We start from the raw sequence: 18,608 nt of genomic DNA, 5'->3' as shown, positions 1-18,608 counted from the left end.
CTTCATCCTGGCTCTCCTCCTTTCAGCTCTTCCTTTCTTCTTTTTCTTCTTCAGTCTGAGAGCTCAGGTTTCAAAGACGTTATCTACCTCTCCTTGATTTTTTCATTAAAACTAACACATTACAACATTTTTCTTTTTGTTATTTGAAGGCCACACTAAACAATTTTCCCCTATTGTGCTTTCATCATTTATTTTAGCTAAATGTGTTTTATATTTAGATTTTATTGTTTTGCTCTTGTTTCAGATCCAGACGTCAACCCTTATGCAAAGAAAATATATTTCCTTATATATGAATGATCAATATATTAACTTATAAATATATAAAATATAAAGAATTATATATCATTTATATACTGAAAGCATACTGAGTTTTTCAATAAACCTATTACATGAAACATGCAGTGCAGTTTTTAACTTCATTGCTATACAGTTTTTATATGTATTGAAATATAGCCAAACATTGTCAAAGCAAATTTTCCAGTATACTGAAAAATATAAAGTCCTGTTTGCCATACATGGAAATATTTCAGCATTACATGGAATAAATGGAAATAATTCCATGTATTCTTGTTTTGTAACAGTATTGTTATAAGACAATATTTATTTGATTTATTCATCGTTTTCAATCATTCAATCAGTCATTTCAGTAATTTTAAAAGGTAAATATTACTTGAACATTGTATTTAAGTGGTGTATGAGTTTCATTTTAGCTGTAATTTTGTCAAATTTTCCAAAGGTGTGCGTGAATTGGTAGAAAAAAATATATCAATGAAAGCAGCAATAAAAGATTGTGTATTTTGAAGTAAATTCCCACAGGGTCGAATGTGTCCATGGTTGAAGAAAACGATTATGCTGAACACTCTGGGCAGAGACAACGGGACCTCGATGCTTCGAATCACCAAGTGGCAAACATGTTTTTTATTGATTTATAATATTATGTATGCATATAATATGCATTATGATTTAGATGCAGCATGCACTCAGATACAGGAACTGAATAAGTGACTAAGAAATAAGAAAGCCTTAATATAAATGCCATTTGGAGATCCATCACTGAAATCATCAAAACACAAGGTGTGTGCTCTCAATTTGATGCTCTTATGAGTTTGACAGAGCATGCAGACAGAGGGATATCAGCCTCACCTTTCTGGCAGGCAGTGATTTTATGAGATTTTACTTCAAGCGATGATAGAAATATTGCTTGTGCTAGAAATCGCGTTGCATTGCAGCTGGTGATGACAGCATAATCTTGGCCACAGTGAGTTTATTTACTCATGATGCTGTTCAAAACATTTCACAGATCAGCTCGTTGAACCATTATGAACGTCGAAACGAGTCAATAATTTATCTCTGACGCCGGCACAACTCTAAAGATGCCACACTGAATTACTGCCAATGAGCTGAGCTGAGCAGTGTTTTTTATATATATATTAATGGGTGGATGGCTTAACTGACATGAAAACATTTGATTTTTCATTTGTCTGTTTTCCCCTTGTAATACTGCACTGTAGCAGCTGCTTTAATATACTTTTACTTCATCAAAGAGCAGGGAATTGACATACTATCTACCCACATATACTTACATTGTGAAGACAGAGAATAATCAAGCAAGACGAACCCCTGCAGACAGCTGCAGTTTACAAATGTATGCAATATAAACAGTGCGGTGTGTACCGCTTGCTGCCTAAACAACATAACACTTGACAGAACTGACAGCCTTTTCTTAAGAAAGATACCCCCACTAAAAACTCCCCGCTAAACTACCTACTCCAAAAAGCACTTGGGTGGCCACAGTTTGCTAGATTGCAACATCTTTCTCTGGGACAGTATTTCAGTCATAGCCCTGGACATATGAAAGAAGCCACTCTGGTTCGTACCTGTAGATGAGCACTTCATCATCTGAGCAGTTGTACTGTAGTTGGTACATTTTCACTTTGGGAGCAGTCTTGCTGAGAGACCAACTGATCAGGGCAGACACAGCGGTCACCTCAGACACAGACACTGCTTTCTCTGGCTGGCCTTTGGGAGCACCTTTACCCGTCCTGGAGCTGCTGGTAATGTCCGACAGTCGGGACTTGGGTTGCGCTGCCTGCCCTGTGCCATTGCTTATGTGGGGTAGCTGGATAATTGACAGCTCCACTGAAGCAGTTGATTCACCAGCAATGTTGGCTGCAATGCAGGTGAAGGTCCCGTAGTCCTTGGAAGTGGTGATCAGGATCTCCAGGGTCCCGTTGTGGTACACCACAGTGCGAGAGGAGTTCCCGACCAGTCGATCATCCGGGGTCACCCAGTGTATGGTTGGGGTGGGATCTCCGATGGCTTCGCACCGTAGACTGGCGGTCTGCCCCTCCAGAACCAGAATCCTGTGAGTGTGCTGAGTAATCAGAGGCTGCTCACACAGAAACTCGTCCTCCCGAATGTTCCAGAAGTAGCGGCCCTTCAGGCCAGGAGGTGAGGCACAAGTCTCCAGATCATCGTCTCGCTCCAGACGCCGGAACCAAAGCAATTCGCAGTTGCAGTGAAGTGGGTTTCCACCTATGCTGAGTGAGAGCTGAGGGGCGAACGGTGTGGTCATCGCCTCAGAATCCTGTGCCCTGGCAAAGATAGGATCCGGCGGAAGCTTCAGGAGCCGATTGGAGGTCAGGTCCAAGCGAGCCAGCCTCTCCAGATCCACAAAGGTCCCCTCAGGGATGTAGTCTAGCAAATTGTGGTCCAGACTCAGCTGGTGCAGGTTGATCATCTGCCGGACTGAATGCCAGGGCAGAGCCTGAAGGTTGTTGTAGGACAAGTCCAGATCCTCGAGCGATGCTGCCAGGTCTTCAAACGCCTTCTTAGAGATGCGACCCAGTTGGTTGTTATTGAGGATGAGATGCTGCAAGCTGACCAGTCCTCGCAGGTCATTGGGGCCCAACTCCACCAAACGGTTGTTATCCATATGAAGAGAACGGAGGGTCTCCAGGTCCCCGAAGGAAAAGGGCTGGATGTAGCTTATCGTGTTACGGGAGAGAGTAAGGTCCACCAAGTCTGTCATGTTGGCAAAGTCCTGTTGTGTGATTCGAAGGATATAGTTTCCCCCCAACCGAAGCTCCACAGTGCTGCGATCTATGTCAGATGGCACGAAGAGCAGGCCTTTGGCTGGGCACAGGGTCCCCAGTGACTCTGAGAGGTTCTGGCACACACAGTACTTGGGGCACGCACGGGCCATCATTACAGCCATTCCCAGGACCAGCATCTGACAGAGAACGGGGTCCATGGTAGATTCACACTAAGGGACCTGGAGGACAAGAATGCATAAGGAATAATCAGTATTGACATTCTTCAAGTGGAGAATCATTTAAGATTTCAATCAGTGTTTCTGTGACGCATGTTCAGAAGCAACAGACAAGAGTGTGTGTTTTATCTTTCTAGTGTCACTCAATTACTACAGCTGCACAGTTCATAACCATTCTCGTGCAGATGAAGTACTTATTCATAATGTGTGTTACAATTGTGCAGGATGCTTGAATGAGAATCAGATCACCTCAGAGCTATGAATGTAACAGCCCTGTTATACAAGGTGTGCTGTCTGCAGCCTTGGTCTGCGCTGATCTTCATTTCAAAAAGCGGCATTAAAATGAACTTTAACTCAGTGAATACTCAATGAAGAGACATGAGAGCTATATATATAGAAAGCCTGACATGTCTACTTTTAAACTAAGTAGCAAGAAGCAAGTGCTACCAAAAACTAATATTCTGTAATAAAGTAATCCATATGAAAGCAATGCGATGTCTGTTTTTAATGTCTCCCTTCATTATATCTAATGTGACCACGCCCCCGCGCTGAACGCGCTATTGAGATTATAATGTTCCCCTTGAAGTGCATGGCATGTACTGTATATGCCCATACCACAGCAAAACGAAGCAGCGAGACTGTTCAAGTTTTTATTTTTTATTTTACTGTTTGCTTCGAGCTGAGAGAAATAAGACATAATTCACCCCAAAAAGATGTAATGAGGATTTCCTCAGGGTTTGATATTTGGATTTCCTCAGAAAAAAAGAATGAAGCGTTTAATCCAGCAGAGATCATAAAAAATGAGTAAGTTTTGTGTTTATTTTGAATATTAAAATGATGTTTGATTGTGTGCTGGTTCCCGCCTCCTTCTTCCCGAGGAATATGAAGGTTTTATCATTACAGTCATGTTCATTTATATATTTCGACATGACAATACCAGTCAATACCAGTTTTGCTAAAAAGTATTGTTACTATTTAAAATAACTGTTTTCTATTTTAATATATTTAACAATTTAATTTATTCCTGTGATCAAAGCTAAATTTTCAGCATCCAGTCCTACACCAAGTTTAACAATATACACTATACCATTCAAAAGTTTGGAGTCAGTATATGTAGAAATTAAAACTTTTATTTAGCACACACGTGATGATAAATAAACGATTAAAATGATAATGTTACATAATGTTATGTATGAAGGATCGTGTGACTGGAGTAATGATGCTAAAAATTCCAAATGGATATTAAATTATGTTGTGGGATAATTAAATATATTCAAAATAAACTACAAACATAAAAACATATACATTTATTTTGCCCTCATAATCTTTTTTGTATCCTCATATTCTTTTTTTTTTTTTGTAACTCCTCCCTCTCAGTGACAAACCTGATCGAAAGGCTCATTATGCAGCTCATTATGCAGATCTTTGTCTTCTCAGGTGTAAATCACAATGATATTCATGATAGTTGATGCCTAGTCGTTTATGCCCTTTATTACAAACAAAAAGTGTCTTAGAAAATTTAAATCAATTTTCCTGCTGAGTTTCATGTGATGCTCAGTGCCAGAGCTCTGCATGCAGGCCATGAGAGTTGCAGGATGTGTGAACAAACTGACTTTATCCTAAAGGCAACATCAGCTACAAGGTTCATTTGTTGATAAAAGAAAAAAAAAGTCTTGAAGAACAGTCTTCAAGTGTTCCATCACAGGACTATGACCCACACACCCACACAGCAGAATAAATCATGATGGGGTCAAAGCCAAGGCCTCATAAGGTGTCTACAACTGCTTGAACAGACACACAGGCGGTAAGTATGAAATATTCATCTAATCTCTTTCATTTCAGAATAGGTTCATGTTACAAACAGTCAGATTTTTGTTTTTATGTCAAAAAAAATAATTCTAATTTGCAAGTCACTTTGGATAAATGCGTCTGCTAAATTAAATGTAAATGTACAAAATACAAAGCATGAAAATGTAGTGAAAAAAAAAGATGGTAGGAAAAAATTTGCTTTACTAAGAACTAGTGCTGTCAATCAATTAAAAAAAAGTATTTAATTTAATTTAAATACTTGAATTTAATTTAACAACATAAAGAGAGTATACAGTATTTTTAATATTTGTGTAGTGTCATCATTTTTATGACTGAAGGCAAGTATCACCAAAGTCTCTTTCAAGGAAAGTCTGTTCACTCTGTGGCCATATTTGCAATGCCTCTGGGCAGCTCAAACAAGACCAAGGCCTATCAAATTAATGGGCAAATCCAGAAATCTCAAAAACTGCTTGCTGAACTTGCAATTAAGTTACACATTTCAAATCAGCAACAAAATCAGAAATGAACTGCCTCGTGAATATTGTTTCTTATGCTTAAATACAGTTTAAAAAGTTTGTATTTCAGGCTAGATCAGCCAACGCGCTTATGACAGCACTAAGCATTGGCTGATAGCCTCGGGTCCTCTATGGGAACCAGAGCGTCTAAGAGCTGCAGTTACGCACTGACTTTACTAATCAGCGATTGGCTCTTCGATTTATAAAGTGGGACTATTCTGCCTTATTGAGAACTATCAATTTTAACATTTTAACACTTTAAAAAATTAACAACAACTAATCACTAATAAATGTCATATTTACCTTTGGCCTTCAGCAAGTAGGAAATAAACAGAATTTGAATAAAGTTATCAAACACAAATAAAAAAAAAAAAAAAGTTGAATTCTATGGATGAATTCTAAAAAAGTTACTGTTTTTTTCTTTTTTTCTTTTGTTCTTTGATGAACAGACATCACAGCAGCCGGTTATCAGATTATTTGGCTGTTATTACTTTAAGAGCTGCTGCTGCTGAACATGGCACAAATCTGACACACATGCTCATAGTTTCATTCGCACTTTAATATGAAATGATACAGGCTATACAGTGCACCGCTGTATTTGTGCGTGCAACTGAAGGGCATGCTTTATGAGCACAGTATAGTAACAAAAGGAGAGGAAAATGTGTTATTACTGACATATGACACATTACTGACACATTCCAAACCCGTAAGACCTTTGTTCATCTTCAGAACACAAATTAAGACAAATCCTCCATAGACAGCAACACAACTGTAATGTTCTCAGATACAGAAATTTAGTGAGGACATCAGTAAAACAGTCCATGCGACATCAGTGGATCAATTTAAATTTTGCTAAACTATGAGAATAGTTTTTTGTGGACAAAGAAAACAAGCCTCTTAAGTTTGATTGTAACATATAATAACTGCTGTTAAAAGTGCTCATCGTAAGTTTGACTACGTTTTTAATTAATTTTTCCATACATTTCTGCCATTAGTGCCATATGCACATAAACTGACAGAAACCATTGATAACCTACTACTAAATATTGAAGAATCTTAATTTCTGTAAAGTTACTTTGCAATGATTTGTATCGTAAAAAGCACTATACAAATAAACTAGAAATTTAAATTGAGAGAACAAAATAATTACTTTATTCAAAATTCTTCTCCCCAAAGTTACTGTCTTCGGCCATTTTGGAAAGTATTACAACTAGGGATGTGCAAAAGCAAGTATTTGTATCTGTATTTGTATCTGTAACAATCATAAAACTATTAATATCTGTATTCGGATAAAAGTATTTGGAAGTAGGCGGAGCTTGAACCAGAACTTCGTACAGGTATATTTTATATGACCGTTAAGTTTTTTCATAGTTATCACTGAACAAATATGCCGTATTTAACTAAAATAATATATGAAATAATATTATAAATAATTTTATAACATTTTTTGAAATATGTTCTAACAGTCAGAGCCGAAATCCTTGTATAGGCAGTACTTCGAGATGTAGTGTGGTTGTGCTTCAGGCAACGCGAGCTTAAGTACCCGCCGATAAATATTTCGATATCTAAATTAAAACAGTAAGGGTTCCTACACCATTTAGAAATATGTAAATTAAGTAATTGCCAGGAAATGCATGGAAAAGGGCAACTGATATTTTATTTGAGCTTTTTTGATTAATAAACTAATTTAGCAACATTGCACATTTGTTACTGCTTTGAAATTTTAGAGATTACCTTTGCCTTATCGGTTCCTGCACAGTTTAAAAAAGGTATTTCACTTAAGTAGGCCTAATTTGCAGTTCTTAAAAAGTAGCCTATGGTGTAAAAAAAGAGAACATAGTATGGAAACATATATGTTTTAAGACTATTTGCCCTATTCAGTGTTCTAAATTATGAAATTGATAATTTCTAAAAAATAAATTTATCATAAAAGTAGGAAGATTTCATCACAAACATTTAGGGATCATTTGAACATGACACATTTTCATTATGCAGAACTCTTAAAACAAGTCTTATTTTTAATTCACTAAACAATTGTTCAAATAGCAAAAGATAATGAAGCAAACATTTAAGCCTAGTAGTATCTGTATATAAGTTGATTATTAGCCTGCTTTTGACAGAGAGCTGGTTTGGTTTCTGAGAGATGGAGACAGGCAGAGATGGCAAAGCGGTTGTTTGATTGATTTATTCGTATATCATTTCGCAGTCTATAAGGTACACTACACTGCCATTCGGCCCACAAGCATTAATGACAGTGAGAGAGACCTGTCCCTGACCCGAAGGCGCAGGGAAGTGACCCTTTCGTTCACCGGGGTAAACTCCAACACGCCGCCTCTCACTTTGGGCAACTCCAGAGTGGAAGGGGAGTCCAGCCTCTCTCAAGGGGAGTGGATCCAGAACCCAAGCTGTGCTTGGAGGTGAGCCCGAATATCTCCAGTTGGTGCCTCTCAATCTACAGCACAAGCTCAGGCTCCTTCCCCACCAGTGAGGTGATATTCGGCATACCTAAGGCCAGTTTCCGTGTCCAGAGATCGGGTCCCCCCCTACCTTCGACCGCTGCCTGATCCACAATCCACCAGCCTCTTACAATTCCTCCCACAGACGGTGGGCCCAATGAGGGAAGCCCCGGCCACCAGGCGCTCGCATACTAGCCCCCGCCCCGGGGACATAACTTGGGGGAGAAGAATTGTTAAATAAATTATTAAGTTATTTTTGATTCCTATGTGCGTAAAAATTATTCTTGTAGCTTTGCAAAACTGAAGTTGAGGCACTGATGTCACATGGACTGTTTTACCGACACTTACTACGTTTCTGGGTCTCGGAACAGTTGGGTTGCTGTCTATGGAGGGTCAGCTCTCAGATTTAATCAAGATATCTTAATATGTGTTCAGAGGATGAACAAAGATCTTACTGGTTTGGAACGACATGTTGATTAAGTAATGACATAATTTTCATTTTGGGGTGAACTGACCCATTAAGTCCTGGCCTGCAAACAAAGTAAATTAATGAACAATTTCCATGAAGTTCACAAAACACTGGGCATGCAATCCGTTTCACACAGTCTGTGTGGCTGTCAGGTTGGGAAGGCTTAAGTATCTCTGGTGAGACCATGACATTTATGGGTGGTCTAATGCCATTTATGAGGACTAGTATAAAGCCAACTGACATTACAGGTTTTTCTTTGACTCAAGGCACATAACAGATGTATTGCCCTGCAAGCTCATTAACATGCTCAGAGGTGAGCACTTGTCTGTGCACAGGCACCTCATCACCTTCAGACCATGAAAGAGAGAGACAGAGACACTTTCCCTAACTAGAGTCTCTAATTACTGAAGCTTGATACTTCAGGTAATGGGCTGGTCCTAATTGCGTTCAATAGTGCGAACAGCACAACAAATAGCATACTTCGCAAAAAACAAACAAACTTGTGAATAATTGTCTATTTTGATCATGTCACGTTTTTAACATCATCAGGACCATTCCCTTTTTTCCATTGCCTTCTTTCGTCTTTTTCATTCTCTCTTGAACTGTCAAAATAAATTGTAAAAAAGAAATAAAAAAAGAATAAAGAAAACAATAAATGCCTCCCAGGCTTATTTTCATATAAAGGAATACCATTAAACTTTCTTGGGGTATTTGACAACGTATAAATAAACATTTAATCTTCATCCTGCCAACAGACAAGTAAACTGGTCACCTAAACCTCTGCGTCACTGTGTCCAGGTTAAGGGTAACAAGCAATAGTTGGTATTTATAAAATCAAATGAGACTGGGGTGCTTTGGTGTTCAGGTTACTTCCAGGTACTTTGGTGTGTGTGTGTGTGTGCTGAGAATGAGGCTGTATGTTCGCCTAAGAATGGTGCGGACATTTTCAGATCACACTGTGAATTATGGTAACTGCACCATGTTTCTACAGTAAAACAGCTCATCAGGTGTTCTTGTTCAAAACATAATTATTTAAAGTAAACTGATTAAAGTGGTCTACAGAAAACACTGGAGCTTGATGCAGCAAAAGCTGTACTTTTCTTAATTTCACATCAGATAGACCTCAAATGCTGCTCAAGCAACTGGCCTTCTTTATCTGATATTTTAGTGTTTAAAGTTGGCTGGTGTCATCAATTCTCATTGAAGAGTGTGTCCAACAACTTCTTGTTAATAATTTAGCGAGAGTTCATGAGTCTCTTGTCTTTACTGTGGCCCATGCCTCCCAGACCAGCCGATCTAATGACAGACAGGTAATGAAACATCAGCACTGTTAGTCACTGCTGTGAAATTAAACTACTGATTACAGTTCCAAACAAACCAGAAAAATGGCATCTTCTAGCAATGCAGAGTGTTGTTTTGCTCTTGGATGATTATGCTTTTTTGAACAAATTGCATGAGTGAACGAATTGGTGACCCATGCAATTAAGTTTCACTTATGAATGAATCAGCCAGTTTGAACCAAACTGAATGAGTGGTTCTGTGATTAATTCATTAAGAAATGTCACATGTTGTTTCGTTTAATAATACTATGATTTCATGCCCCCAACATTTCATATTTTTATATATACAAAATGTTATATAAAAGCATTAGCTCCTGTAGCTCAGCTAGCAGCATGGACAGGTTTTCACACTGAGAAAAAAAAAGAAAAAAAGGCTGCATCTACTAGATAAGCAAAATGTTTTTTTTTATTTCACTGAGAAAAAAAAAACTTAATTAAATACATTTAGCTTAAAACAAATAAAATGATCATTACTTGTGTAGAGCAAAATGTAATTAATTTAGATTTATTTCCCCCAGGAAACAACATTATATATCTTGCATTATATTTTGCTTATCTATTAAAAGAATATAGGATTTTAATTTTTTTTTATTCTGACTAGGAACAAGACAAAAATACTAAGCCTTCTTTATTATTTGTTTTGCAGCAGGATCTGTCAGTGAGGAATCAGACTACAGCACTGAAGAGAGCTTTTCTGGATTCGCTTCAAATCCAGCCTATTGGAGACTGATAAAGTGCACATTCTGCTCAATGATCATGGTCATCTCACATATACGTGACGAGCCAAGGGCACATAATCCAGCAGAAGCTGGCCCGCTTCGCTGTACATCTGCCAGTAGCATACAGTTTGTACCCAATATTTTTAAAGCTGACGATACACTGGGCACGTTTTTTGAGCAATGTTTCTTGGGCACTTTTCCACTGAGAATGGCCTATTGCATTCAAAAGTGGCTCCAATCTGTCACAGACGACCTCCGAATGTGCATTTAATGTAAGACTCCACATGACCCATCAGCACATTACATCTCACAGTGACTACATTTATATGGACATCAGTAATCTAATCATTTACCTTATTCTGAATAAGACAATACTATGATTAAGGTGTTCACATGAGTTCCTTTCATCCTCCTGTTTTAAATGCTCATCCCTCAGGGTCCTGTATCTACAGATGGAGGACTGAACCCTGACATCTGCAGGGAATCAGGCCTTAGACCATAAAAGCCTCGTTTGACACATTAGCCTTTAGAGTGCTTTCACGCCGGCCTGAATTTAAGACGAGGATGCCTCAGGGACATGGTTTACAACTGTACCCCAGCAGCTGGGAGCATGACACTGTGAAGTCCTCTTCTGTCCTCGGACGGACAGATCATAAAACCTCTTTTCAATCTAACAACTGCAGGATCACACTTTCATTTCACTGATCTCATCTCAGTCTCTCCAGAATTTAAGCAAATGCAACATTTGTCAGGGGGCGGGACTAAGCTGTATATCCCATCAGCCCCTTTGATTTTGGCAAATCACTTTGAGTGAACGAAGACAACACGATTAATATTGATGACTCCGACAATCTGCCACCCATTAGCACAACAGACCCAGACACTGCCAACAATATGATGCTATCTGACTCCAGACGCCAGCAGAAAGAGAAGGTGTCCACAACTATTCCAAGTTAACAATGTGAACAGGGAAAGACAAATACATCTTAAGTAACTTGTAGCATGTTCTTAACCTCACACATTATTATTATTATTAGTCTTTTTCACTCAAAGTCAGTGTGGCTCATGTTTTCTCAACTTTAACGCTCATTTCACGAGTTCACATCTACGTATATTAATACCGTAAGTTTATGCGTATTTGGCGTGCTGTCCGGGTGGAGGGCTCCGAGCTCGGGATGTGGCCCGAACCCAGAGTACTCCCCCCGGTTGTGGTAAGAGTAGATGGATCTATAAGTGAGGAGAAATGGGGTGGAGGAGGGATGCTGAAAACCGTCAATGAACAGAGGTAGGTTCTGCTGTTATTTATACCTTGTCATGAGTTGATTACTGATTGGTCTACACTTGTGTTAATCAGGTTAATGAACTGCGACTGCTCCTCCTGAACTTTGTTATAAAACAGCATTAAAAATGAACGCCTTCTGGGCACTTCGTTTTGGCAAACCCCTGGCAGTGTGAACACCTCTTAAAGGGGTCGGGATGTGAGCAATCAGAATATATTTACTAGGGCTGCTCCATAACAGTTGATTAACCAATAGTGGAAGAGAAGAGGATAGGTGGACCAAAACAGGATTAGTCATTTAGTCGCAGAAAATATATAAATGAATAAATAAACAAAAATCCACATTGGCAAAGTCACACAGATCGTTAATGGCTGGTCCATGTGATAAAACAGTACATCGGGCAGGACATCCAAACACTCACCTATCATTCACTGACCTCAAACATGGCCTTTCATCTGAAATATGTCAGTAGCAGCAACTTTACTTGGCCGCATTTTTGTTTTGTTTTTCTGCAAAGAACTTCAACAAAATAAGTGAACATAGGAAAATAAGGAACATGTTAATGTAATATAATAAAGCATGTCATGACCCAGATGAGCACAGGATGAAGAGCTTCCACCTACAGGATGGTGTAAAGGTGTAGGCCGAGCGAGCAGAGAGGCTTGTGCCAGCTGAAGAGCGTTCATGAACCGTGAATAGACACGAGTATGTGCTCCATTATCATGTGAGCTGTTGCTAAGCAGTGAAAATAAGCTCAGTGGCCTCGCTTTTACTCTAATAATAGATCATTTCTGTTTGTTGAGCTACACCGTCTTCACCCGACTCCCCTCTTCAAGAGAACGTCTCCTAGAGACCACTTACTTATGAAATAAAAGTGTTTGCTGTACGTTTGCTGAAAAAAAAGATGCATGGACACTTCTGAATGACTGTGAAAGGAGAAAGATTCTTTTGCTGTATAATGCACAGGATCATGATCTCCAGCGATTAAACGCCTGGCCCACATACCGCTCTCAGAAATCCTGTGAGGATCAGAAAAATCTGCATTGAAAATGCATTATCAGTGCATGAATACTGAAAACCCAGCCATTTATATCCACACAACACAGAGATGCTTTCATCACACACAGCCTTTTCGGACACAGAGGTCAGGAACGATACTAATCCACTCTCTCTCTGGACGTCACACTAACGCTCCTCTTCTGAGAGCAGAATCAATTGGCAATTCCTCTCAAAGGAAGCTTTAACACCGACCGGATCAGTTCAGCGCCCGCTGATGAAATTCTCTAAAGCATCCGCTCTGTGTCTGAGTCAGAGAAGCCAGCGATGGAGAAGTGACTGCAAAATGATCTGCCGAGGCTCAGACGTCTCTGATAAAGTGTAATGCTCTGGACTTGATTCATCCCTTTAGATTGGACTGAAGGGATCCGTTGGGGTTGACCGCGGTCACAGTGGGATCGTAATCTATTATCACTTACAGTCACACTGAGAGATTCAAACAGTGGAGACCTCCAGCAGTTAATCTGCACTGCTGCTGGGAGACACTGCCCCAGCTAAAATAACCAGAGCCGGACAGAGTTCTGCAGGAGCAGAGGCGAGACACACACTGAAGGTCTAGCGTCTGCTTATCATTTTATATTGGTATTTTATTATAGGCCTAGGTATTTTTTGACCATGGGGCACATATCTTATTATTAAAGGAGTTAATGAGTTTCTGCTATGATTTATAATTCACAAGTCTAATTACCTTATGAAAGCTTATTCATTGATCTGAGTAACATCACAACAGCAACTTTCCAACACCACTGTCCCCAAATAACATTGCATGATATACCATCAAGGGAAGTTTATTTATATAGCACATTTCATAAATAATGGTAATTCAAAGTGCTTTACATAAAAGAAAGTAAAACTGTCATGAAGAAAAATAATTAAAAAATATATAAAAACAAGCAATTTTAAAACTTTGGAAATGATTTAAAAATGGACGTATTTAAAATTAATTTAAAAGTTAAAAATAAAAAATGATTTGACATGAAATACAGTGAATACGTAAAATATAGTGAGCATATCTGCAATATATTTCAGTCCTAGGTCATTTAGTGACTTATATACGAGTAAAAGTACTTTAAAATCAATCCTAAATGTAACTGGAAGCCAGTGTAAGGACCTGAGGACTGGTGTGATATGCTCAGATTTTCTGGTTCTAGGTTCAATGCAGCTTAAACAAACTTACCTCTTTCCAGCTGTACATGATACATTTACAAAATACATGATACAACATTTGCATTTCAGTGGATGTATGATGTGGTGTTTTTATAAAAAAAAAAAAAAAAAAAAACTTGGCCTAAATTAAACCTATTACTATATTTTTCTATATAATTACTGTGCAAATATACTTGTTCCATGTAGTTACAGAGTGAGTATCTACAAGAAATTGCTCTGAAATGGGTGTTTATACAGTAGGTCATCATACATGATATATCCAGTAATATATCAATAAACATGGACTGTTTTATTTAAATCAAATATTGTTTGAAATTTACTATAGACCTAACGCTGGGTTAATTGAACCCAAAATAGGTTTTTAAATTAAATCACACACAACATGACAACAGTAACTACAAAGGCTAAAGATAATAAAAGATAAACATTTATTACATTTCAGAAAAAAGCAAAGCAACTCCATACTTATACAGCTTTTACAGTTAAACCAAATTCTTTTGAAAAGCTTGTTTAAGAACAAATGTAAGATTTTGTTAAATTTGTTCATGTTTTTCACCCATTGACGAAGTTAATCTATTATGGCCAAACCATCACGCCAATAAACACACAGTAATAAACAATGAAGGTCAAGATTAAAGCTGTATTATATCGAACTGACAGGATTTTACCATCTTTTGATATTACCGTTTTGATCCACGTCCTCCATTTTGACTATATTTCAGTTTTCCGCTCATGAATCGCTGCTCAATGTTGTGAGAACATACTCAAACAAAATACTCATCTCTGTCCTCTTCATTTTGATTAGTTTTCTTGTATTTTCAACCCATATTCCTGTCATGAGCACCACAAACAGACTCGATCGCCTCAGGCACTGAATTCCAGCTGTTTTGAGTTCACGCTCACCACATTCACTGCTTCCGTTTTAAATAAACACACTCCAGTCAGTTTTACAGTTGTCCCTCATCTGTTCTTTGATTGGTTTTCTCTTATTTTCCACACACGTTCCTGTCTTCAGCACTGAAGTCACAGATTTCGTTGAACACAGAACTGTTTGCGTTTGAACTCAGTGACTTGCTTCTTGCTCTCTTTAACGTCCTCCATATTCCTAACCCAGCACCACTAAATTAATTATTACTGATATCAACCCAAACTGGGTGAAATCAAGCCAGCTTCCTAACCCAACAGTTTCAACAGTCTCAACCGAGCGTGTTTTATATCTGTTTTTCTGTCAGTAGGTTAATTGTATGTAGGTATAGTAATATATGAAGCATTTGTATAGTCTGTTTTTTTAGCTTATGTATAAGGTCAAATCTGTCAGCAGGTTAGGTGTGTATAGGTTATACTGTTTCACTTCATTGTTGTATGTCTGTATTTATGTAGCAGCGCGGTCCTGCGAGACACATTTAGACAACTTTAACAAAAATACAATCTGCACTCATATAAATGTAATCTAGGCTGTTAATTTAATGTTTATTTCATGCAATTAATTATGATAATGATAACCAGACATGTCCGTCATCTTGCACTGATGCAGTGTCTGATGATCATGATGCAGGACAACTGACTGTGTGATGAAGTCTATTAGTGCAGTAATATGAGCCTGAAATTCAAGATATGACCACAACAAAATCACTCTCTTATATTTATATCATGTGATATAGTTTGGTAATATCACATGAGCAGGAGTGCTGTTTCTCCCAACATCTGCATGACTGCTAATGTGATACTGATAGTATACAGCAGTTCAATAATCAAGATGTACATTTTAGACACCATAGTCAGTATTGCTCAGTGTCACAACAGATATGTTGAGCATTTCTGATCAACACTGGTGATTTATTACTGGATGAATACGCATTTATGAATAAATCAAGTGATTACATTATTCAGTGACTCACTTATTAAGACAGCGACTTGCTGGCATTTAAGCATCACATCTACTGTAGAGCATCATTTCATTAAAAAGAATCAAATCAAATAATATTTCAGTAAGTTTTTTTTAAAGACATTAATCTTACAGAATTATTTAAGCGAATCTAATTCATGTCGCCCCTGAACAGTCTGCCACTTCAAATGCGGCCTATGAAAACAATCTTATGGCCACATATTAGCCTTAAAAGATCTGTTGAATCAAAATACTCCTTTCGAAAGCTGATTTAATAATGTCTATTTGACACTTTTCTGATTTAACAGAATATTTTCAAACAATCTTTTGGCAAGTGATAAAATAAATGTTTAGTTTGAGATTAATTGATAATTAATCAGCACATCATTAATTAGATTAAATGTGAAGCTCTTAACAGCCCCAGTTTAGACTCACTGACTTCCATCATCAGCACAGTTTTTATTGTGATTTTTTTAAATGTGCTACAAATGCTGTGGAAAAAGCCTTTTTTCTTATACAGTACAATATAATCTATTGCATTTTTCCCCGTTTGCTAATACAAATACTGCAAGTGCTTATCAGCTTTGCACATTAATGACGTATCTGAACAGTGACCTTTAACTGCACAAGAGAGGCAGGACTGGGATAAAAGATCAGAAGCAATCAGAAGATAGAAGCACTGTTTATTATGATTTATTTTCTGCCGTTATTTATGCAGGAGCGTGCAGGTTCAGAGAGGCACACAAACTCAGGTCTAATAAAAGTCTATTTATGAAATATTGTGTTGTTTAAATATTCCATTGAAACATTACGTAGTGTTTCTGGGGCATCTGCGGCTGCTAAGAGTGAATGAGGGATGTTTTGTACAGTGCATTATCAATCAGAGTGGTCACGAAGCATCTGGTGTCTAGTGTGATGAAGCTCTCACCGGTGTCACGCTGCTGCTCTGCCATAGGTTCAGCCTGTCAATCACATCCCACCTTCCTCCCATTGGCTGCTGGAGGCTGATGATACACCTGAGGAGAGGACAGCGTCACACAATCAGCTTTCTGTGATGGCGAGGGAACCCAGACCAGACACATGTGATGGCAGCAGATTTTCATACGGGTCAGAGGACAGGATTACATGCATTCACTCTAAAGAAATTACTTTTTATATAACTTGTTTATTTTTTCCCCTTCAGGAACTAGAGCTGCATCAAAACGTTTTGGGAATGACTTCAGCTGGATGACGTAGACCAGGTGTTACATATGCATGAAACTTTATTTTGTTTCACAAGTAATGGCTTGTACTGATCACAGCTGCCCTTTGTGGCCAACAGATTTGTTATTTGTCTGTTTATTAGATGCTGATTTCACACACCTGTGTTGTTTATGAGCTGAGCAGTATAAATTCTGTTGCTGAGACTTTTGCTGGCAGCTAGAGGAAAACTGACCAGGGGCTGAATCAGCAGTTTTGCTGTGATTTTTCCTCTCTGTTTTTGTTCAGAGTAACTCTTTAATAACCTTTTGGCCTGCTGTTCATGCCCCTACAGAGGTGGCTCCAGACCAAGGGGTTATCCCTGTGGGGAAATCCTCTCTGCACGATCAAGCTCACGCAGTGCTTACATGCCTTACACATGTGGAGGAAGCCTTGGATCAACTTAGGCTTATGATTCTTTTTGGAAATTTTTGCTTCCCGGGAAGCTTAAAAGCTTAAAAGCATGTGCGGTGGATACAGTGGAAGCTTCTGGCAGAATAAGGGAAGCGCTTGCAGGGATGCCAGGAGTTTGGCAATGAGAGACAGCTTTCTGCAAACCATGGTTATATGCTTAACCTAGAGATGTTCCCCATTCTGGAACTCGAGCTGCCTCGAAACGCTTTGGGAACGTGTATGTCCACGCCGCCAGACTTGCAGATCCTTGCCCAGTGTGGAAGAGCACAACTAACTCTTCTTACCCATGCACTGGACCGATTACAAACATGATTCAGAGCGTAGTCATGTTGAAGGCATTCCCAAAGTGTTTCGAAGCAGCATCTCATCCCCTCAGGAAACCATTGTTAAATGCATAATCTAGAGGTTTTCTTTTTTTATTTTCTTTTTTTTTACCTTTAATACTTAAGAACATTAAAAATGTAGTGCTTTCCTGTGCTCAAGTAAATTGAATTACATTTACTTTTATAAATATAAGAAAGTAATAGATTTCTAATGTAATTAAGTATTAAATTATTTTGAATATGAAACAGTGCAGTAGAAAGTACAATATTGTGCTCTGGACTTTTGTGAAGTAAAGTTTTCTAAAGAGAAACAATCTTATACAGTATTGACACTTGAAAAGTGCTTTTAACGTGGAGTAAATATGTCCGGCTCTGTACTTGTGCAGAAATGACACTATTTATATAGTTACTGCTGTATGTTAGCCTGATGAAGCTCATTTGTTGTCTGACTGTTGAATTCCTCTTCATGTCAATCCAACACACATGACCAGTCAAATCTGCTGCTGAGGCTTCCTGACACACCAGGCTGAAGGTCAGAGGTCACTACAGCAGAGGATGTGCTCTGTGGCACAGGAGCATCACTTACAGGGACACATGTGTTTGTGTGCTAACAGACCGCTCTGTGAAACACCAGAGGAGAACTTGACTGAGAGAGGGACACAGCC

General features: G+C 38.5%; 1 protein-coding gene and 1 pseudogene across 1 annotated transcript in view; one reads left to right on the top strand and one right to left on the bottom strand.

The window, feature by feature from the left end:
- The window catches only part of LOC127983832 (uncharacterized), a 329,002-nt pseudogene that overhangs the window by 86,111 nt on the left and 224,283 nt on the right, over window positions 1–18,608 (top strand).
- LOC127983821 (leucine-rich repeat and fibronectin type-III domain-containing protein 2-like) overlaps window positions 1–18,608 on the bottom strand; it is a 57,403-nt gene that overhangs the window by 5,164 nt on the left and 33,631 nt on the right. The window contains exons 2-3 of the mRNA XM_052586170.1: window positions 16,896–16,983; window positions 1,878–3,274 (exon numbers count right to left, since the gene is read on the bottom strand). Coding sequence (XP_052442130.1) covers window positions 1,878–3,253 — 1,376 coding nt within the window. The 5' untranslated portion in view covers window positions 3,254–3,274; window positions 16,896–16,983. The remainder of the gene's footprint in view (window positions 1–1,877; window positions 3,275–16,895; window positions 16,984–18,608) is intronic.

Source organism: Carassius gibelio, chromosome B20, assembly GCF_023724105.1.
Source record: "Carassius gibelio isolate Cgi1373 ecotype wild population from Czech Republic chromosome B20, carGib1.2-hapl.c, whole genome shotgun sequence".
Taxonomy (NCBI): Eukaryota; Metazoa; Chordata; class Actinopteri; order Cypriniformes; family Cyprinidae; genus Carassius; species Carassius gibelio.
This window is presented reverse-complemented; position numbering and strand designations above follow the sequence as displayed.